The 24,453-nt window shown below is 38.0% G+C and overlaps 1 protein-coding gene across 14 annotated transcripts in view; it reads left to right on the top strand.

Moving 5' to 3' along the window:
- The window catches only part of PKP4 (plakophilin 4), a 251,052-nt gene that overhangs the window by 75,569 nt on the left and 151,030 nt on the right, over positions 1–24,453 (top strand). For 13 of the 14 annotated variants that reach the window (XM_027130817.1, XM_027130862.1, XM_027130792.1 and 10 more), the window contains one exon: positions 6,318–6,454. In XM_027130817.1, the coding sequence (XP_026986618.1) occupies positions 6,323–6,454 (132 nt within the window). In that variant the 5' untranslated portion in view covers positions 6,318–6,322. Of the gene's footprint in view, positions 1–6,317; positions 6,455–24,453 lie in introns of those variants that run through there. The other variant, XM_027130890.1, reaches the window with a different exon arrangement.

Raw genomic sequence — 24,453 nt, 5'->3', positions numbered from 1 at the left:
TGCTTATTTTTGTGTGAGGTTGTCGTGCATTGATCTTTTGATTGTAATAATAAATCCATAAGTCAAAATAATTAACCGCTATATCTAATCCATTCTCTCGAATTACTCTGCTGTTTGGCTTATAGCTCCCTTCTAAATGAATTCTTGCCAGGAAATTGAAATCTTTTGGATGAACTGTTTGATTAGAAGTTCAGTATGTAACTGTCTCTAGGCTTCCTAAACAGTTGCAGATTTTTGTAATGCTTCTTATTTCCAAGATATTTTTAAACTATAACTGTGAAAAGTATCTAGTATTCTTTTTAGAATTCTAGAATAGACTCCATATGGTACTGAAGGTGTTTTACTTTTGAGGCATATTCCTAATTCCCAGTACTTCATTCTTTTCTTCTGTAATATCTGTTCCAGTTTCATTATAAGTAAAGCAAAGAAACTTATCTTTGCTACATATGATACTCAGTAATTTTTTAAAATTTTTACTCATAATATTTTGTTCATCTAATGCTTATTTAACAAACTTTTATTCTATATTATTAATATATTGCTTTGAATCAAATTTAAATATTTGTGCTTATTTTCTGTCCTTTATTAGTCTTAATTTGTTCTTAGACATCTTTATTTTATCCTACCAATTTTGAAATGGTTGTTATCAATCATCATAACATTTTCTGAGTGTTCAAAATGAAGTCATGAGATGTGTGTTATACTCCAGATTACTAATGCAAAAGAGTAGGAAAAAAATACAGTCTAATTTATTTCACTGGATAAGACAAAATAAAGTATACTTATTATACTTTGACCAAAAATTATCTGTTAGTAAAATGAGTAAGTAGAGGAAGATCCAGTATCTAGTTGATCTTCTATCTCAGAAATTTAGTGAAGATGATTTTGTGGATTAGTGTTATCTGTGGTAAAAGGGATTGTAGTTATTGAGTCTTAGGTTATACCTATATATTACATCCACAGCCTGCAAAGAAAGCCTTAGATAATCACACTAGAATGTATGTGGCCTGCATCCTTGAGCAGAAGAATTTCTTGTTAATTTGTAAGAGTTCACTGTAAGACACACACACACAATATTATGCTAACAGTTTCACACAAAAGCTTATTTGTGTTCAATAAATGTAGCAGTGAAAACACATAACCGTTCATAGTCAGCTTTCCAAAAGGGGTTTCACAAGGTTCAATAGAATGATAAAAATAGAGACCTGAGCAAAGAGGAAATTTAGTAATGAAAGGCTGGGATAAAATGGGAACACAGTTGTAAGAGTTGGTTACAGACTCCTGAGCTTTTTGTGCAGCTGAACAGAAACAGTCAGCACTAAGATTTCCAGTGCCCATCACTCCCTCAGGAAAACACAGCGTCCTGGCCTTCAGGTGCCTTTTTACACAGAGGTGTGTTATGGTAGATGACATTCTGAAAACCCCTGAGGAGCATTCACATCAATTCAGAATGTAGATGTTGTCATATCCTAGTGTCAGCCTCAAGATTCAGAGAACTTTGTTTCCTGATTCTAACACACACCCAGTGCAGGATGCCTCCTGTACCATCCCTGCTACTTGATCATCTGAACTGTGATCAAAGACCTCTTGTGATGGGGAATTGTACCACCTTTGGGGTTATCAGTTTTTGAAATTATGGACATTTGACTCTTCACTCCAAAAGGAAAGACCTCATGAGCTTGCCCTCATGGCTCCAATCTTTAGTTTTATAATGTAATATTAATATATAAATATAATAAAATATAACTATTAGCCAAATTTGCTTTAGAGTATAAAGACAGTAGTAAATTAGGTTAATACAAGTTTGTTACAACACCATTAGTTTTTGGTCTAGCTTTTGGGACCGAAAATTCTAACTTTACTTGCACTTGGCAGTCCTGAAGAGGTTTATAGACCTTTTGCTTGTCTGCATGGTCCTTCTCGTCTTCAGGTCACACTTTCTCTTCCTGTTTCATCTGCTGTGCCTCCTGTGTTCTCGGCTAAGCTTTGAGCTCATTGTCCTTGTTCGTGCTCCTGAAGTCCTTTCCTCATCCTTTCATCCTCTCTTGAATGGATGCACTTGTGTTCGTTCCTGTTAATGTGCCACCCATAACTGGACATGTCCCAAGGCACCTGAAGAAAAGGTGTACACTCACTTGTCCCCTTCTTCCTATCACTTTAAATGCTGATATCAATACAGCATAGCATCACCTTGGCTTTGCAGCAGCCTTGTTTCACTCATGGTTCACTCATTCTGCTCTTGAGTCTGAAGTGCCTAAATCTTCTCCCCTGTGTGCTGCTGAGCTAAACTAAATGCAAATCCCTACGTTTATCCCTGGTGTTTTTCTCTCATTAGAGGCAGCTCATCACTGCAGTGTAGCAGTGGTTTTTGTATTTGAATTTCATCACCTGGTAAATACAGTATTCCTACTCACTGAAGAATTTGAACATGCCTTGTATATTATTATTTACATTATGGCTAAAGTTTTTGGTCAGGGCTGGGCCAAGATCAGAGCTCTCTGGCATTACATTAGAAACCTCTGTAGGTTGGTATATTTTGTTCAGCTATTTACAGATTGTCAGAGTCAGCAGTTGACCTTGTGCCAGCCCCACTTCTATGCTGATTATACCGTAGGGGACTTCTAGCACCATACATGCCTCACCAGAGTCTAGACACACTGCATTTCCACGGTTACACTGCCAAAGAGAAATTAAACCAGCTTAACATGACTTTTCTTTGGCGTGCCCCTTTTTGGTTCTCACAGATCATCTCTTGGACAAAATCCTTGTAAGAATCTCACCCACGATCTATGTCTAGCTCTCTAGTTTGTAACGTGAAGAGAGTCTACTTTCTTCTTTCCAAAAACAGCAATGGCATTTTCCTGCTTCCAGTTTTCTGGCACCTCTTCCATTCTCTGTGATTCTCCAAAGAGCCAGAATGGTTCAGCAACTTATTTGTAAGTTTTCTCAGGTCCCTAAAATGTAATTGCCCAACTCGGGCAAATTGAGATCATTGAGGGAAGCACAAGGCCTAATTTCTCACCCTCTCTTTGCTATATAAGTACCTATTGCTTTTTTTTTTCTTTGCTAATGGAGAGAGGTAATAATATTCTGTGACTTTAGTCTTAGCTTGATTCCTTCAACTCCTCAAACTGTTACGAGAACTACAAGTAAGTGAACAGAATACTTGAATAGGTGTATAGCTTGTCAGTATTATGGCATCCCTCCTCTGTCCCATGTTGGTAATGGTATTTGGGGACTGTTCCAGAGATGAGGTGTAGAGAAGTGTCGCGTCCTCAGTTATGCCTGGGTACCCTGGTCATCCTTCTGTATCCCATAGGTGTGATTGCCTGCAATGTCTCCTAGTCTTTGAGGAATCTGAGAATAAAAACATCATACCTACCTATGAAAGTCTCCTCTCTTGCTGAATAGTAGTTTCTTGTACAGATTTATAACCTCTTCACCACCTCTTCCTATCAACTTCAGCATTGTTATTCCATCACTTGTATCTTGCTATACTTTGCCTTGATCTGATTCATATTTTGCTGCCTCAGCTAGATGATGAGCCACTAATGGTCAGTGACCTTGCTTTATGCCTGTATTCCCTTATCACCCTGCATATTACATGGGCAAAGTGGTATTCAGAAAATGCTCATCTGTTGTCATAGATCTGGACAGTCATCAAAAAATAAATAGTATGAAATTATGGGTGGTATACTCACAGTGATGTAATGTAATTACAAAAATATAATTGAGTATTTTTCTTTAAACAGTAAGGATCCTCCTATTTTTAGAAGAGAATAATTACTTCCCCAGTGATGTTTCTGTTTCTCTCTTTTTCAAATTCTCTTTGTTCACTGAAATTTTGCTTCTCTTTTTCTTACACATTGGTTGTTTCATGGTATTATATTCTTGATATTTTAAATTTTTGTTTCTTGGCATTATTTGTTTCACTGTTGCATAGTAACATTTTTGTTCTTTGCAACCCACCTGCTTATTTTAAGGTGTGTAGTTTTTCAATGGCATAGAGTGCTTTCATATCTTTACTAGCCTTAAATGCAAAGCTAAGATCTTTGTGGGGCATTTTTTTCTTCATAGACCTTAAACCTTGTACATAATGAGCACCGGTTGAATACAGTTATTTTATCCAGTTGATGGTATTTTAAGTGTACTATTTTATATCTCAACACAACATACATACTAAAAAATAACGATTGCCATAAAGATCATTCCATGGTGTTGTATGAAGAATTAGTAAGCCATTTTTGTAAGTGAGGAAAGGGTGGCTCGTGTTCAAGGCACTTAGGTTTTGATCCTAGAGCCACTTACTCCAAGTCTGAAGGTCCTCCTCTCGCTTGTCCTTGAGGAGACTCTCCTCCTTGCAGATGAGGCTGCACCCCCAGCCTTGGGCCCCACAGAAACGGGTGATAAAGAGTTTGCCTGCTAGACAGCAGTTAAGAATCTGCCTGCAATGTAGGGGACACGGGTTTGATCCCTAGTCTGGGAAGATCCCACATGCCGCAGAGCAACTAAGCCCGTGCGCCACAACTGCTGAGCCTGTGCTCTAGAGCCCACGAGCCGCAACTACTGAGCCCATGTGCCACAACTACTGAAGCCCGTGCGCCTGGAGCCTGTGCTCCGCAACAAGAGAAGCCACCTCAATGAGAAGCCCACGCACCGCAATGAAGAGTATCGCCCACTCGCGGCAACTAGAGAAAGCTCGCGTGCAGCAACAAAGACCCAACACAGCCAAAAGTAAATAAATAAAAATAAATAAAAATTGTTTTAAAAAGAATATACCTGCTAGAGCTGGCATGAGAACTCCTCATGGAGAGTCCCATTGGGGGAAAATGCTCAAACTCATCAGACCCATTGTCTATTTCTAATATTGTAGGAATAAAGTAACCACTGGTGGCAACCTGGAACCTAACCCCATCTTCACTAATGTGGAAGTCAGGAGAGTAAAGAATGAGATAGAGGCTCAGGTGATATGTCATCTTCCCCTGTCTTATAGACTATGAGTTTGGAAGTAAACAGCAAGCTGATACTGACATTTGATGGAATGGGAAAAAATCCCCAGATCATCCTACAGAAATGAACATTGTGGAAGTTGATAAGAAATCAAAATCCAACAGTAGAGTCATTTTTAGGAGAAAGCTAAAAGAGGAATGTCAGAAACAGCATTTATGGTCTCAAATGTCCATATACAAGTACACAGGGTAACGCATTGAACAAATAAGGTCTCATGAGCATCATAGCACTTGGTCAGATTTGCCTAATGACTGTAATGAGACATGGAAGAGACAGTCAGTCCTTCATTCATGTATTCAATTATTTGGGAAACATTGAGTATCTATTATTATATGCCAGGCACTAGGCTAGTCTCATGGTATGGTAGACTCTACTCTTGAGGAAACAGGCAGAGAGACTGACAGGTAAACAAGTTATTAAAATATTTACAACATTTTAGGTTACACCTTTTTCACATCTTTTGCAAATTTATACAAAGTCCATATCAGATCAATAAGTTTCCCGGCAAACATACCACTCTTAGTATGTGTTTATCTTAGGAGAGGCACCTCATCTCCTGCCAAGAACCCATTTCATTTGTCACAAGCTATGGTCCTGAAAAATAAATTCTCTTTCAACACCAGCTCCATAGCCATTGTCATCTTTGCATAATCAGATTCCTCTAAGGAAACCAAGCTAGCTATAATACTCCACCAATGTTATCTTTATTGCTGGTTATTAATGCCTTGCATTTCTTTTAAATACAGCAGAATTTTGCTTATTTTCAAGCCTTTCATAAGTTTTAACCCCTTTTTCTTCTGTTGAATAAGCCTCTTCTATAATCATAAAGCATTTGCACGTTCATAGGTGTCTTCCTGTGCGTACACTTCTCTGAAAACTGACCCGTATAGCAATCTAGAGTGTTGTTATTTTGTTCGTGATAAGAAAATCATATTTACTTAATGGTTAACTGTTTAGAAAATTCAGCGATTTTATAGCATCTAACAGCCTTAGTGTCCTCAGTATATTTTTGAGTCCTCTTCCCTAACCCTTTTCACATCATTTTTTTCTATGATGTTGTTTAAGTATTTTCTCAGTGTTTATTATTATCATTCTTATTCTATTGTTATTTTTTAGTATTTGGTAGTACTAGCTATACTTTGGCCCTAGATGTTGCCTTTTAGAAATCAGATAGCCGTATGGTGTTGTGATCATGGTGTGTAGAATCTGTAGTAGTTCCTAGGAACCATCTGCAAACGCTCAGCCCCTGCCTGTTCCTGCCCAGGAGCGGAGGAGAAAGTGTTAACCCTTTGCCTGCTTGATTGCAGGAGGAATGCCAGCTCCTGAGCAGGCCTCATTGGTGGAGGAGGGGCAACCACAGACCCGCCAGGAAGCTGCCCCCACTGGCCCAGGCATGGAACCCGAGACCACAGCCACCACTATTCTAGCTTCCGTGAAGGAGCAGGTACATCCTCTGATTTTAGACTTTGCAATTAATTATTTCTTCAATGCCTTTAAAAATTAATCTTTCGATGTGTTTTCAATTTGTCTAACGTCCTTGACGCCTTCACGTTTTCTAATTATAAGGTGTTTACATCCCTGAATACATTGGGATGACTGGCAGGTAGAGCCGCTCCAGGTGCCAGTCAGAATCGGAACATGCAGGATACTTGTGCGTCTGCAAGTAAGGACAATATCGGTGGTCATCGGTGTCTCTTGTCTCGCTCACCTTGCAGAGTGTGTGCATGCACGCCAAGCTTCATAAAGCGTGTTTCACATCACTGACTTTTCTGTCAGGACTCTGGCAACTTGAGGCCTGTGATATCCTTAGATCTGTTGAACGTTTTAACATAGGTATTACATAGGGTTGTCTCAGTGATTTTTGGATAAAAGGCTCTATTTGTTGTGTTTGTCTGAATCAGAGTATACTCATTTTGTGAGCTAATGTTCTAAAACTTGTCACACTGTGCCAGTTTGCCTAAATGTCCTGTTTATGTTGATTTTTTTAAAGGCACTTAAAACTATTTATCCTTCAAACCCAAGTAGCCTTCTAAATTAGATTTTTATCTGGCGGGCTTAGAGAAATTGGGATTACTGGTTTTAATTGTTTAAGATTTAAAAGCTTAATAAGGTGAGTGTAGATGTAAAGCTCCAGGGAGACTTTTCTGCCCCCTCCCTCAGAAAACAAACAAGCAGACAAAAAGTATATGCCCTCCGTGAGGGTTATTTTGTTGGTGATAATCTAATAGTAAAATCCTCTTTTTAAATCTTATGATTAAGTGACTGGTCTTTTTTTCTCAAGAGATACAAGCTAGATGTTGAATATAGGCTGGAATTATTTTTTGAAAAATCAGTATCAGCAGCTCAAATGAGTAATGACGACAAAGAATGAAGGCATGTTGAAAACTTCATTATTTTACTGTTTGCTGTAACTTAAAGCTGAGTATTGTATGAAAGATTGCTCTAGAACTAGGAGATGTGTCAGCCATTAGAGCTGTACTTTCAAGAAAAAAATGATTTCACAACTTACCCTAGTAGCAAGCTGTCAAAATATTTTTTCATTCCTCACAGAAATTTGAAGTTTTTAAACATTTCACAAACTAGGAATTTGAGAAGACACAAGAAAATTAGAGTCAGTACTGTTTCTGTTTTCCACTAAACTATAGATTATCTAAGCTTCTGTCACCTTTAGGGAGGAAAAAAGGACTCTTTTCTCATAGTTGTTGAGATCTGACCCAAGGAGCTATAAAATGAAACGGCTCTGATTTATTTGCGGCTCTTAGCTTGTACTGCGTTTTGGTGAAACATGATGGTAAATTTATCAAAATGCCCAGAACTAACTTCAGACCAGAAACTGTGTTCAGTAGGCATAGCAACAGGAACTTTTGTGTTTGTACCTTGAAACCAGATAATCCTGCATGTTGAAGAAAATTGGAAACCTATCATGATTTTTGCCCTGTAATTCCTTGACGGCCTCAGATGACTTCAAAATTTTATCTTTTGGCAAAGAATAGAATTCTGAATGGATGTTTTGTGGGAGAAAGCAAAAGGGGTTCTGGTTTCTCGAGGTAACCAAAAAAAAATACAGATATTTGTTAGAATTATCGTATGTCTCCCACTTTATTTAGTTAGTGGGAAGAGATACTCATCTATTCTTGTTCTAAGAATTTGAGTCCATTAATATACATTTACAGTTTTCATTCTTAATTTCTTTTAAGATTGTCAGTGTTCATTACTCAGTGCTTTAATCATTCAACCCAAGACACCATATCTATCTCTTGTTCCAAGATATTTGCCTGATTTTAAATAGCTAACTCTAGTTCCCATAGGATTTTTGTGGTACCAGGCAAGATACTCTAATTTCTCCATAGTAAAAATTTCTTAGACTTTCCTGAAATATGTCACTCATTTTTGTCTGTCAAATGAGACAGAGCACAGAAAAGTTAGCTAGGAATAAGAAAGTTAACTACTATTTACCTTATATATTTGATTTTAAAATACTAGTCAGAATATCATTTCTTAGTTGCATTAGACTCAAATGATAGTTAATTTTAGATTATGTCCTTGGTCATGTTTTGTATCAAAAGAGCAATATTCTTGGGTGGGATGTGTAATTATAGGAGAAAAAAAAGGGTGCCTCATTTTCATAGCCATGAGGTGATAGGATCAGCTCTGCTGATCTCAAGGAACAGACCTTGTTTGGTGGCAGCCATCTATCAGGAAGGATGTTTCATTCGGGTACAGAGACCCCTTTAGTGCAAGGGGGGATGTGGCTGGGTTCCCATCATGGCTCTACTACTTATTGTGTGATCTTGAGAAAATTATTAACCTCTCTGTGCCTCAGTTTCTCATCTATAAAATGAGGATAATAATAGTTGTTGAAAACATTAAATTAACCTGTGCAAAATTTTTATACTGCCTGACACTTAGTAAATGCTCATAGTAAAGCCTAATATTACTATTATCGTCATCTCTGCATAAGAAGAAAATGCCCTCCTTAAGAGAAGCTGGTGGTTTTACTTTTAAATATGTATCTGTAGGGGTTGAGTGACACTTCTTTCAGGATACTGATATGAAGACAAAAACTTTCTGAATATTTAGCCATGTTTATGTTGCGACAGTGTTTACTTCTGCATGACATTAAACTTTCCAAACTTCACCATACTGGTCTCACCAGTTAAAACAGCTTTATGTATTTATTATGAGAAATGGAGCATGTGAAAATAAATTTTATAAACATGCTGATGTAGTACAACCCAAACATAATGTCAAGACACTTGGTTAAAGAAGTGGAAAGTAATATATTTCAACATGCAACTGAATTTTGAGAGGAGGAGTCTGTGTTCTTCTTGTAAATTATATCAAGCCACTAAAATACTTCACATGAATTCCCCCTGGGTAATTCATTGTAAGTAGTAGGGAGGGGAAGTGACCAGTAGCAGTCTTGTTAACAAATCATTAGTCTGTTAATATCTGAAATTGGATTTAGGATGTCATAGGAACAATGAAATCTTCCTGTACTGGGCCACACTTTCCCTAGGATCCTCGCGTGCCGGAAGCTGTTCCTTATTTCTTGACAAAATGCTGAGATTCATATTCTCTCTCTTTTATGAAGCGATGACCTTTCACATTGATGTCAGTCACATAGATGCATACATGTGCAGTTATAGAAAAAGTCCTTGGTCTTTTGCAGATAGAAAGAAGGAACCTACTTCTGTTCAAGTGCTACCTCTTTCATGAAGCCATGTTCACCCCAGCCTGAAGTCAACTCTCTCCTGATCTTCTTTAGCACTTTATACCACGGCTGTGACTCTTATCATATGCTCCTTTGGATGATATAATAAAAACCTACCTAAGGATAGAGCTGTGTTTTATATGTTGCTTCACACACATGTTACAGGCCACTCCTCGCCTGGGCCCTTGAATATACTAGAGCTGCAATAAATGATTGTTCAAGGAAGGAGTAGATAAATAATGCTGACTATCAGATCACTTTGTCACCAACTGGCTGTTTTGTGAGGATAATGGAATCTGTTGCCACATTCATAGAAACATTACTAAGCAAGAGAATCTCACAGACAGCACTTAGAAAACTAGTTACCCAGCTGTACATTCTTGTCTTTAAGACAATTTGAATTGCACTATATCCTATTGATTTAGAAATTAAATCTGATCTCTGCATGGAGCAAACAAAAATTTTATTTCATATGGATGGTCAAATAATGGCATAGGTGTTTTGTAAATATGAAATAAATTTATATTCCATCTTCTATCTGTCCAACTTAGTTGAAAATTAAGTGTAGGGAGGGAAAGGATGTGGTTTGTCTCGGTGATGTCACAAAATATCCACCGGCCTCATGTATACCAGGTAATCACAGAAGAAATGCCTTTCAGTTAAGGATTGTACTTTAAGAGAAATAAAAAGCCCATGGGAAAAACAAAGTAATGTGATACTTGGACTCGAACGTAAAGTTACAGGAAGTATGTTGAACTTAAGCTACCAGTTGGTTGCTGGCTGTAATCAGGATCATCATTTGGCAGCTTCTACTGTTCAGCTCAACTCCTAATGAAAATCCGGGAGTCCAAGATGAATAGAGATGGTGGAAACACATTTTTTTGTATCCTGATAGTTTTCAGGCTACCTTGAGAATAATCTAGTGCCTAGCTTAACATCTTGTAAAAGAAATATGGCCAAATGTGGTGCCCTCCGAGAGCCTTGCCTCCTCTTGTGAAAACCTTAGACTAAAGTGATTGATTCGTCCTTGAAATGGACAGCACGCCTTTGGATACAGAGGAATTGGAATTTGATAAGACATTGACTTATCCAGAAATTCGCTGCCACCCCCTGCAACTTAGATGTGTCAGCGTGCTAACTTCACAGGCTCAAGGAAGCAGTGAGCCAAGGGCCCCGAGCAGGCTATTACTATCAATTGGGAAAGTATATAGTAGTCTTATAATTAATAGAACGTCATCCTGGATTGTAGAAACACTCTAAAAGACCATATGGCCAATCCTGGATAGGGTTAAATACTTTTCATAGCTCTATAAAGGTGCAAGTTGATTTACATTCTATAAAATCACACATGTAATATTTATTACACTCTTTCATCTTCTGTTGTAAAGTTTCTTGAATAATTGAGACCCCTATTTGAACTTGGCCTTACTCCCTAGGTGCTCTAACTTCCATTGTTCTCCCACAAACCACACCCTCTTATTTTTGGTTTATGATTTAAGAAGTTTGGAATCCAGATTTAAGATTGAGGCCAATCCAGGTAGCATGAAATGGTAAGCAAAGAATAGATTTGGTAAAACATTGCTAATTTTACTCTTACTCTGGTGAAGTCCTAAATTAGATACTGTGTGTAGTTCTTTTGTTACCTTTGATGAGTGAAAATTGCAATGTTCTTCACTTGTGAGGCTTTCAAAGAGAATACCACCTCTCAAGATAGTATCTGACTTTGTGAAAATTACAATTCTACCTTCAGTGTGTCCCTATTAGTTTAAGTGATATTTAAATATTACAGAGTGAAATGAGTCATTAGAGATCCTTAATTTTTGAAGATAAAAAAGGAAATTTGGAGCCCAACTGTGTCCTACTGATATTACTTCATTTTTACGTGGATATGTTAGCTTCAGTAATTACACACCCTTTCCTGTATGGCAGAATGCCCAGAACTGAACAGATTCCAGTACAATTATTTACTTTATTTCTCTAAACCGAAACAGCTCAACTGTTGTACACCTGCCTTTGCAACTTCCTTTTATTTGGCCCCTAAGTTTATTTACAATGAAATAGTTCTCCCTGACACACCTCAACCACATGCAGAAGACAGCATTTTTACTTCAGCTGTAAACAAGCACAGTTTGTAGCTTAGCTAAAAGCACTGTACTGTAAGTACAATTCCTGAAGCTTCACGTTTTTCCTTTTAGTAACTTAGTAATTTTTCCTCTTGGTAACTGAATTATCCTGGCAATTGTAATTATTGTGTAATGCATAGGGAAGTCTTCTGTGGCTGAACTGCGTCATCAAACACAAGGTAAGATTGGATCTTTTCTTAGTGACTTCTGTGGGATCATCAAATTTCACAGCTTTACCTCTTTAATATTATGGAAATCAGGTTCAAAATGAGGTCAAGTGGTAGAGGTCTTGTGACAGTCTTTGACCTGGATTCAAGAATTCTTAACACTGATGCTTGGTTCTCAAGAGATCAGTCCTTTTAAGTTGCATGTGGCATGGTCAAAATTTAACGTTTCTCTTCCATGTGTTAATGATGTGTAGCGTATCCCGCGCTTCAAGTATCTCTGTGGTTAAACAATACAAAAGAGTATAGCCAACAGATTTATTCAGTATTTGAGTGTACAAAAAAAAAAAATAGTCCTTAGATTGCCAAGTTAGCTAACAACAAGCATGTACACTTTTACATCTGCTCATGTTTTCCAGTAGTCTGATGAATGATCAACTGGACTTGTGAGCACAGTTCCCAGGCTTACATGTCCCAGGCATACATTTTGAATACCTGAGTTTTTGTTCTGTTTGATTCCACTGGAGACATCTTTTTAGGTGTATTGACACCGTAGGTGGTTTGTTTTATTTTACTTTGTTTTTCTTGAAGAGCTCTTAAATTCCAGGAATTTGAACAGATTCTGTCTGGCTCTTCACATATAGCTGACTTACACTTGCAGACATGATATGCATAGTAGGTGCCCCCAAAGTATTTATTGGGTAAATGAACTAAGAATGTAAAAATGCTTACTCTCCCACTATAGTTGTTTTACACTGGCTTTTAACTAGATAAAAAAATATTGATTGAAAGCCTACTGTGAGCAAAGACTGCCCAGGAAAGAGTCGGGAGGGATGGTAAGGAGACCTATGAAGATGATCTGTTTCATACAGTTTCTACCCTCAGAAGAATGCAGTCACAAACCTTATTGTATATTTTTATGTGTGGTAATTGGCATATAATGAATATTCATTAATTGGAACCACAAAATCCAAGAATATATGTACTTTTGCCCCCTATTTTAGTTAAGCAGCCTATAGATATGTATTGTATTATGTCGGTTTTATGTAAATTTGTTAATTTAGGCATTATTAACTTTAACTTTTACCATTGAATTAGCTTTACCTTTGGTTAACATTTGAAAGCAATAGAATATTTTTCCTTTATTAACACTTAAAGTCAACCCCGACTTTCCATGTTTAAAACAATAATTTCCTTTTCAGTTGAATAACTCAGTTCACAATTCCTGTTCAGAGTTAAATTATGAATATATGGAATAATCTTTCCCCTGTACGTGCAAACTATATGCTACTGAACGTGAAATGAGTGACTGCTGATTGATGAGATTAAATGGGTGACAGGATTATTCAGCGTTGAATTCTCTACGCTGAATGATTCTTTTTCTTTTTAGAGTCACTTCTGGAGAGAAAAATACTTCAGAAACATACTTTTTCCCTCAGGAATAACCCTAAAGTTACTCCATAGCGATAGCGAAACAGGCTGTCTTCATGTTTGTGTTCTCAATTTCTAAATTGCCATTTTTGTTACTTTTGCAGAAAGGGATCCATACGGTCTTACTGCATCTGTTTTTATTTTATGCGTGTATTCTTTCCAGAGTGATCGGATCTACTTGTACCTCAGCAAAGTAATTTAGGTTTTGATTATTTCATTTTAGGCGTTCCTAAGAAAAATTATTTAAAATGTAAAGTTCTTTTCAAGTAATGCAAAGATAAATCTATGTCTTAGCTTATAGAATCTTAAGAGTTTTTATGCACTGAAACCTTAATAATATAGGGATTGAAAATAATAGAAACACTCTGCAAGCAAATTGAAAGAACACATTATTGAAACATGAAGATAAATGCATGTTATAAAGTTAAATTCGATGTAAATCATATTTCAGATATGAAAATGGCTATCATAAATTGAAAGATAGTTTTCGTAGAATTGAAATCTCTTGGCTCTTGAAAGAAAATTTAATTTTCCTTTAAAAATTGGAGACCTAGTCATTTCAAACTTGTATTTTAATTTGTAGACCTTTACATATGAAAATTCCTATAAAGCAGCACGACATCAGAAAAGTATTCATCATGTGGTATTATCTACTGTAATAGGCATATGTCTGATTTATAAGTTTTCCTAAAATCATTCCTAAAGTTTAAATCAAGATAAAAGTCCTCAGCCACTGCATATGGCCTTCTAATAAGCTATTCTGGGGGAATCAGTTCTTACTATTTCCTCTATATTTAGCATCTCTGCATCTGTTGTTCCTTTACAAATTGCATCAAAAGTTGAGATAAACCATCATTTCTCCCCTTTGCAAAATATTTTCATGAATTGTTTTATTAATAAAAGAGTAAACCTGTCTTGCCCAAGTCTAGAATAAATTGGCACCTCCTTTTTTCACTCACGACCTTAGCTACCTCATATATTTCTTGCTTAAAAGCGACAGTTGTTGGAAGGGGGCAGGCTTACTGGAGCTTTTCTCTTGCACCCATTTTCTCATTTGTTTCTTAATAAGGTGAATATTGTTTTTTCTGTAATGTAAGCAGTGAACGGCAGGATCTTGATTTTTCTTTTAGTTAAGGTATAATGAGAAAGTGAATTCTTATTAAATTATTTTGTGGAAAAATATCGTAGTAATTGCTGCTGTTGGCATTATTCTCAGCTGATTGATTAGAAGATTTGATGGTCTGTAGGTAAGAATATGAAATTTATATTTGTATAGCTGTGGATACTGAACAGAATGCTCTTTCACTTAGTTTATTTGATCTGCACTATAGAATAGGGAAAACATTTTATTCATGCAAAATACTTTATACATGCAAAACTTTTATTTGGTTGAATTTATTTTTTAAATTCAAAAAATTGAATTTTTTAAATTCAATTTTTATTCAATAAATTCAATTTATTTTTAAAACCCTTGATAAAACTTCTTTTGAGTTCCCATTAAAAACCCTGAAGACACTCACCCTATTGTCAGAGTTGGAGAGGAGTTCTACTATAAGGACAATCGAACAGGATTGAGAAGAATGGTTAGTGGATTATCTGTGCTAGGTCTTCCATTCTAAGGACAAAGACCCTACATTGCTTTTATTGGGCTTGCCAGCTTTTTGATACAACCAGATTGCTGTCTCTTCCCTCTCTACCACCATCACCCCCACCACTACTACTACCAGAAGCAAATGAAAAATTTTAGAAAAGATTTTAATTAAAACCTTGAATTATGCAGATAGTTATTATTATTACCCCCATTTACAAATGGGAAAATGGAAACTCAGGAAAAGTTGAGTAAGTTGCCCACACTTACACAATTAATAAATAGGGCATCTGGTATTCATATCCAGGCAGTTACAGTCTAGAGATGCATACTAAACAGTTAAAATCTACAGTGGAGTCAATAGAGAAAACTGGATACAGAAGAAAATCGAAGCACTGATGTTGATAAGATTATTTGAGAAGTTATCTTGGAATATAGAGGAAGAGAATAAAAAGGATATGATAGATGTCATTAGACATGGAGGTCATAGAGAATAAATCTGCCATAAGCATTGTGGATGTTCCTGAGAAATATTTTAGAATAACTGGAGCAGACGCAATACTTAAATATAATTTTAGAACAGATTTTCTAAGCAGAAAATAAAGTCCTGAGTATATAGATTTGAAGGGGTCAGCATATTACAGGCATCACCTGTGGAAAAGAGACCTGTCTAGGAATAACTTTGACAAAATTTTGTATTTACAAAGTTAATAGGGAAAAAGACTCTACAAGAATCCAGATTAAACAAATAGTTTATCTGCAAAAGGTAAAATCAGACTGACATATAGCTATAGCTTGGTGTAGAGCAATTGTGTTTAGAGTATTGAGGGGGGAAAAATGCTTATAGTCCAAGAGGTTTATACCCAGCTAAATTGTCTTCCATGTGTGAAGAATGAAAAAGATACTCTCAGACATTCAACTCATGTTGAATGTGTTGAACTCATGAAATGTGTTCTCTCTTGTACCCTGGTACCCTTCAATAGTTGAAGATGTGTTCCCTTCAGAGAGTAATCAAATTTAAGACTCAAGGATGAGAAATTTATGATATAAAGTAACTAGTGCATCATCTCTTACTCAATTAAGATTCCAAACCAGGAATCAAGGGTTATTATGTGCTATCAATTCGATTTTGCAGTTCTTCTCCAGTGCTTTCCTGCTTCTCATGGTCCCCAATCTATATACTCCTTCAGGTAGTTCAGATGGATATATTACTCTGGTGACTGTCCCTATTAGCCATTGGTACTATTCTGATTCACTCTTGATAATAGGAGGTAAACTGCTTACATATTTTAGATACTCCACAGGGAGAATGCCCAGTCAATGGTAGGGCATCATTTAGACATTTAGTGGCATTTTTCATTGTCCCAGCACTTAAGATGTTTTGCCACCTATAAACTTATATTGAATGTTTTGAGTCATGGTTTGTTGGCTTATTGGATTTGCACAGACAAAAAGAAAAAGAGAAAAAAAAAAAAAGACATCTTGGGCTTCCTTGGTGGTGCAGTGGTTTAGAGTCCGCCTGCCGATGCAGGGAACATGGGTTCATTCGTGCCCCGGTCCGGGAAGATCCCACATGCCGCGGAGCGGCTGGGCCCGTGAGCCATGGCCGCTGAGCCTGCGCGTCCAGAGCCTGTGCTCCGCAATGGGAGAGGCCACAACAGTGAGAGGCCCACGTACTGCAAAAAAAAAAACAAAAAAAACTTCAGTTTGAGCTGGGAACAAATTCCTATACATGTTTTTATCTTTGTTGGATCTATGAGTGCTTTAATTGTGTTTAAAACATCAGTGTTGGTAATATCATCTTTGTTATGTTAAGATATATATTCACTTAGAAAAGTCTTGTAAGGAAATTCCCAAAGGTATTCTGGACTATGAAGAATAGAACTGTGTCCTTAGCACAGGACAAGGTAATCGACAGAAGTTTAGTAGGTACCTATCAAATGAGTGAATAAAGTGAATGAAATCTGTGCAGAGTAATTAGAAATGAGAAAGGAAAAACAGAGAAAAGAGGTATTTGACATTAACAGACAGTTGACAAAAGAAGGGATATAAATAACTAATGTACATATGAAATAATATTTTTAGCTGACTAGTAATTGCAGTAATACATATTAAAATAATGAGACTATATCTGCCTTTCATATTGGCAACAGTTAAAGATTAAAACGGTGTGAGCATAGTGGTGTTAGCGATTTCATGCAGTATCGGTGAGAGTAAATTGGCACAACCATTTTGGAAACCACTTTGGTCCAATAATTCCAATTCTAGGTGTCCAGTCTAAGGAAATAGTAAATGTTAACACAAAAATATTAGTCCTAGTGATGTTTATAATATCTAAAAATTGGCAACAACTTGATTGTCCAATACAAGTAGAATGATTGCGTAACAGTAGTACACAAATATGATGGGCTTTGCACAGCTTAAAAATCACACTTCTAGGGCTTCCCTGGTGGCGCAGTGGTTGCGAATCTGCCTGCCGATGCAGGGGACACGGGTTCGTGCCCCAGTCCGGGAAGATCCCACATGGCACGGAACGTCTAGGTCCGTGATCCATGGCCGCTGACCCTGTGCGTCTGGAGCCTGTGCTCCGCAACCGGAGAGGCCACAACAGTGAGAGGCCTGCGTACCACAAAATTTAAAAAAAATAAAAATAAATCACACTTCTAAAGAATTTTTAATGACAGGAAAACTTAACAATACAAAGGAAAAAATAAGGCATCTAACCATATATGTACAAATTTGCTACAGAAATACATGCATATCTGTGTGTGTGCACACACATACACACAAACAAATGCATGTGCACTCATTAATAAAAACAAGAGACACTCCTAAATGTTGAGTAAGTATCTTCAGGCTTTCTCCCTTGTATTTTGCAAATTTCCTTACAAAAATCATGTAATGCTTAATAAAAATTCTAAAGCCATAAAGTAATCTGGCTGAGGTTTTTGAAGTTTTCCAAAAGATAATAATAAAAGGTTACCATAGACTAAGGTTGACAGAGAAGGAAAGGAAAGAAGTGTATATAAGTTACAGGATGTGGAACATTTGTCAGATAACTCATGGTTGAAATGGAAAATTTAGCATGGCTGTGATGGCAGTCTTCAGATAGGGTATCACGGCACAGTGGTTAAGAGCAGGGGCTCCCATGACTACCCCTGGCTGTGCCGTGTGACTTCAGGTTACTTCAGATGGAGGCTTCTGTGTCTTCATTTGTAAAATGAGGATAATGGCTCCAATCTTACTAAAATAGTGAGTACTCAGTAAAGGTTCACTGCAGTTGTTATCTCTGAGACAATATGTAGAAAGCTTGTGGAAGCATTATGTTCTAGCCCGGGGCCACTTGGGAAGGACCTGCATCCAAACTGAAGAATACTCAAAGGCAAGGGCCAAGGCTGAGACCTGGCCCACTGAAGGGGTTCCATCCAGAGGACCAGGCAGAGGTTATATGCCTTAGGGCCCTTACGGCGTAATGCCGATGAAGCTGATGGGAGGAGCCAACATCTGTCTGGACCCATGGAGATATGGTTGTGTCATCTTACAGTAATTCTGCAAATCCAGCTCTTTGCAGATATCTTTACATAGTATATTCAGAAGTCTAGTTAAGAGATTCCTGAGATATATCTTTACCAGTTGCCTTGGAGGGCTTTTCTACAAAGTATCATTAAGTAAGAAAAGGAAGATGCAGAGAAGTGTACCAAACACCCATTTTTTTGGATTGCCCCACTGCAGGATATAAACTGCAAGGATGCTTTCCACTATATTCCAGAGCTTAGAGTAGTGTCTGGTACTAATCAGCTCTCAGTACCTGTTGAAAATATATTTGTTGGAAATGTTTGTGTATTCATGGAAAATAAGTAGGGAACAAAATACAAACATACTAGTGCACATCAAACTCACATTCATTACCTAGGGATGGTGAGGGAGGAAGTAAGAAGCCCCTTCCCCCAAAAACAGAGTAGGAGGGGGATATAGATCTAAAGTAAAAAAAATATAAAGTTTCCTCATGACATGTGTATGAAAGTTTATAGCTGACCATTTTTTCCCTTCCATTAGAAAAATCAATTCTGTCCAAAAGTGATAGTCATAAGAGATTTGTTCAAAAATGGATGTTTGTGTCTGAAGTGAAACGGTGGTCCTTGCATCTTAACCAGGACCACACCACACTTGGGCTTCCTTTGCTTGTGCAGACATCCACCTCTCCAACCCCACAGCCTAGTAACAGCGGACTGACCACTTCTCAAAATGATGTCACTCTTTTGGGGGGTGGGAAGCGAAGCATCTGTACTGACATGATTATATTTTCCAGCTTTTAAGTGCTTCCAGCAATATTTCATATTTCATTGAAAATGTAGCTTTAGTGAGTCATGTCTAAGCCTGAAGAAACACTGGTGCTTTTACAAAGAAGTTGAGAGTTTGTCACTGCTGCGATGGTGCATACCTCTAATCTGTTCTTGCCTTCCATAACCTGGATGCAATCCAAACCCAATTGTATCCACTCTGACTGATTTGTTTGAACTGGCAGAGCTTACGTCGGTAGACTCTTAAGTGTTCCCTTATGATATATTCCTACACAGAAGGAAGTAAATGTAGTAATTAAGACTGTCTTATTTTATGACTAGAACTATGCAAAAAATATGGAGCCATTTCCAATACAATACTTGTGTCTGGAAAATAACATCCCAGCTTCAAAATCCTTTATCCCAGGCGGACTAGAAGTGCACAACAAAATAGAGTAGATTGACCACAAAATATTGCAAAGTACAAGATCCCGTTTGTATTCTGTGACTGTTTTAGCTAGCATTTTGACTACCCGAAATAGGTTTTTAAACATCTTGAGAAAACCATGTTCCCAAGTACAGGTTTTGATATCTGTAGCAGATTAGTACTGGCAAGTTGGAAGGTCAAGCACCTTTACAGCTCAGAAAAATGTCAAATGGCCACCTGAGAGCCAGGCGGGGAAGGACAAGGGCGTTAACCAGGAGAACTGAGCCAAAGAAGCCCAGCTCTCTCCCTTTCCCTTTAGCTGGCTGCTCCGGAGGGCGCTGCTGGGCAGGCCAGTCACGATCAGCCCTTCAGCCAGGGCATCCTCACAGCCAGCCAGCCAGCCCCTGAGACCCTCTAGAAGAGGCACACAGAGCCCTGGGGGGGCTACAGTTTGTCCTGAGGACATCACTGTACCATAGTGAATATTTTTAAATGTTAGGCTTGTTACTATTTATGGTAATAATCTGATAAGCCTAACTCATCAGTGAACTCTTGGAGAGTTTCACTGTACTCTTGTAAAGAATTCAGTAGTTTCTTGGTAGAATGGGAAGAATGTAGACATTGATGTCAGGCCGACCTGGGTTCAAACCCAGAGTCCCACAAAGAGCTTTATGCTATTGGGCAAGCCCCTTAACCTCTCATCGCCTGTTTCCTCTGTAAAATTACAACAATGCCCAGTTTGTAGGGTATAGGTCTTATATTTTAAAATGCTAATAAAGTGCTTGGTACTTAATAGGTGGTCAAGCCCCTCTTTAGAAGCAGAGCTGTCTCAGGTGTTTTGTAAATATTGAAGTTTTCTGTCTTTGGGGTTTTAGTGATAAAACTGGCATTAGATCTAATTGCCCCTGAAATGGCCACAGCAAAATGAAGCCACCCACCAGTGTTGAGTGTTGTTTACTCTATTGCTCTTTGTTTCCCGCAGAGCATTAAGTTTGTTTTTCATCTTCATCTACCAGAAATCTTTAATTCCCAATCTTTCAGTTTTGTTCGTTGAGTTGAGGAAATCCCACACGCACCTCCTTTTTCTTGTTAAAGCCTGCCGTAGGACTCGTCCTTACCTGAAATGCATTTGAACATTCTGCAGTCCAAAATAATGTAGTACGATTATTCTGAAAGAACTCTCTGTTGGATCCGAGAAGCCATTAATTGTTTTGAGAATATGAGCCATGACTGCTTGAAGTGGTAGATTCTGACTCAGTGCAGGATGACGCGCTGAAGCAATCTGGTGTGCTTCAGCTCCTGCAGCCATCACGGGGGGGTGGGCAGTGCTCTGTTTTGAACCCCAACCCCTTAAAGGAGATTGTCAGACCATCATATTGCAAAGAATCCACTCATTTCCTTCAATAAGTTCATGAAAAGGAATTATTTCTTGAACAATTTTAATATTTTCAATTTTAAATATTAGGCCCCACGTGGTCTGTAATATATATTGTATTTAGTAAGCCCTTATTTATCTGTAAGACATGTCTAGAATTCCTATCAAACAGATGTCAGAGATGAGACTAATAGGAAATAGCAACTCCTGACTTGCTTTTCTTACTTGGTGCTAAGAAACAGTGCTCTGATGCCGTGGCAGTTAGTATCTGTACCAGGCACAAATTACTGACAGTTCTTAGTTATTGTTCACATTTATTGAGTACCAGTGTGCATGACACTGACTCACATACTTTGTATGTGTCACCTCATGTAATCCTCACAGCAGTTCTAAAAGTCTGTCACTATTATTATCCCCATTTTACAGATGAAGCAGCTGAGGCTTAGAGAGTTTGTGAAACTTAAGTCTACCAGAGTGTAGACAGCGTCGTCCATAGCAGAAGCCCTTGTTCCTAGAATGGGGCCTGCTGCATAATAGACACTCAACTGATATATGTTGGATGACTGAACTTCCTCAAGTTCACACATCTGGTCAGAATCCAGGGATTGACAAAGGACTTAATTCCAGGGGACTCTCAGACGCCAAAGCGTCTAGCTTAAACTTGTGTCATTTTCCTGCCCCTCCCCTCCTTCAATCAGCCCTGTATTAGACAGTTTCAGAGGAATAGAGGACATGATTCCCGCCCTCTAGATGCATAATCCAATGAAGATGCTTCCAACCCAGTAAAGATGTTCAGAATATGCTTGCTAAGCTTCAAAATAGGAGCTGAGGCAACTAGGCACTAAAACACTCAGCTCTGCCATAAATATGTGTTAATTGGGCTTCAGGTTTAGCTGCTGTAAACAATGAGACATCAAAATACCATGGCTTAAACAAGACAGGAATATATTTCTCTCTCATGAAACATTCCAGAGAGTAGTGGTCCGGAGCTGCCAAGGCAGTGTTGCTGCATGGTTGCTGTCTCTTGGTGTCAGGCAGCTCCCAGGTCTCATTAGGTCCTGCCAGGAGGTAGGGAGGGATAAAGAGCCCGGGGAACAGATGCATTCCTTTTTGGAGGGCGTGGTCTAAAGAGGCTTGTTCCTCTTAGGCATTGAACTGCTGCGTGAACTGGGTCATTTGGCCACGGTGAGCTGCCCCGAAAACTGGAAATGCAGGCTCCAGCTGAAACAGCCATGGGTTCGGATAAAATGATTTATCAACAAACAGCAGTTTCTGCCACAGTGTACTTGGGAAGCGTGTGGGTGCCCTGGCACCTGGGCCTCGTTACTCCTCTGCCATCTTTTCTACCTGCCTTACTCTACCCTCCTTTTGATTAGCGCTAGGCTGGGCTGAGCTGTACTGGATGTTCATGGTGGTCCAGAAAGGAACAAAATCAGAATCACTACACTGATTTCTATATTCTCCGTTTAACATTTGTAAATAAGAAATGCTGTGGAGGATAGACCAAAATTTTATTTCCTTGGGTTCCTTTTTTTAGAATTTGTTTTATTGGCATATAGTTGATTTACAGTGTTGTGTTAATTTCTGCCATGCAGCAAAGTAATTTGTGTGTGTGTGTATATATATAAACACACACATACATACACTCTTTTTCATATTCTTTTCCATTATGGTTTATCAGAGGATATTGAATATAGTTCCCTGTGCTATGTATACTAGTTTATATCTGCTAATCTCAAACTCCCAATCCATCCCTCCCCCACCTCCCCTCCCTGCTTGGCAACCACAAGTCTGTTCTCCTATGTCTGTGAATCTGTTTCTGTTTTGTAAATAAGTTCATTTATATCATGTTTTTGAATTCCACACATAAGTCATATCATATGGTATTTGTCTTTCTCTTTCTGACTTACTTCGCTTAATGGGATAATCTCTAGGTCCATCCATGTTGCTGCAGATGGCATTATTTCATTCTTTTTCATGGCTGGGTAGTATTCCATTGTATATATGTACCACATCTTCTTTATCCATTCATCTGTCTGTAGGCATTTAGGTTGTTTCCATGTCTTGGCTATTGTGAATAGTGCTGCTATGAATATAGGAGTGCATGTGTCTTTTTGAAATATAGTTTTGTTCAGATATATGCCCAGAAGTGGGATTGCTGGATCATGTGGGAACTCTAGTTTTGTGAGGAACCTCCATACTGTTCTCCATAGTGGCTGCACCAGTTTACATTCCCACACAGTCTATGAGGGTTGCCTTTTCTCCACACCTTCTCCAGCATTTGTTATTTTGTAGATTTATTTTAATGTTGGCCATTCTGACCTGTATGAGTAGTTTTGATTTGCATTTCTCTAATAATTAGCAATGATGAGCATCTTTCCATGTGCCTGTTGGCCATCTGTATGTCTTTGGAGAAATGTCTATTTAGGTCTTCTGCCCATTTTTCGATTGAGTTGTTTTGCTATTGAGTTTGATTTCCTTGCATTCTCAGTAAGTTTCTATTTAAGTTTGTTTTCCCTTTAAGCCTGAATATGCCAATTTTTGAAATCCTGTTAATATTGCTTACATTTTAAAAAAATCCTCATTGAACTTTTCATGCTATTGCCATCTTGTAAAAGAGTAATAGAAATTGCTAAATATGCCTAGTATGAGTAATTAATGTTGCTATGAGATCCTGAATGTTGCATTTCTATTTCTTTACTTCTCTGTTTCTGCATTTGGAAAAATTATACTACCCCAGGGTCTCAAATTTAAATGTATTTTTATAATGTCATCAAGTTTCTCTCCAGAGTTACAGTTGTCAGCATTTTCCCCCTATTACCTGAAAACTTCTTCCCCTGCAGTTTATAATTGGAAATGAGTAAATTTCAAAGTGTAATCTCAACTAAAACATTCCTTTTTTAGGAAAACAGAAGAAGTTTTCTAATTCAAACATTTTGACCCATAAGAGTAAGAAAGTTATCTATCCTTTTTCGACTTTTCATTCTTAGTACCTAGAACAATGCCCAGCATGTAAGTACAGTACTCAAATACTTGTTGACTAAATCATATTTAACTTTTTAAATTAAAAAAATTTCCCATTTTTAATCTGTATGCTTAGATTAAAAAATTGCAAAATTGGGCTTCCCTGGTGGCACAGTGGTTGAGAGTCTGCCTGCCGATGCAGGGGACACGGGTTCGTGCCCCGGTCTGGGAAGATCCCACATGCCGCGAAGCGACTGGGCCCGTGAACTATGGCCGCTGAGCCTGCGCGTCCGGAGCCTGTGCTGCGCAACAGGAGAGGCCACAATAGTGAGAGGCCCGCGTACTGCAAAAAAAAAAAAAAAAAAAAAAAAAAAAAA

This window comes from Aethalodelphis obliquidens, unplaced genomic scaffold (genome assembly GCF_003676395.1).
Source record: "Aethalodelphis obliquidens isolate GAN/ISIS:26980383/991018 unplaced genomic scaffold, ASM367639v1 scaffold2, whole genome shotgun sequence".
Lineage (NCBI taxonomy): Eukaryota > Metazoa > Chordata > Mammalia > Artiodactyla > Delphinidae > Aethalodelphis > Aethalodelphis obliquidens.
Note: the sequence above shows the minus strand (reverse complement) of the source record. Positions and strands in the feature narration are given on the sequence as shown.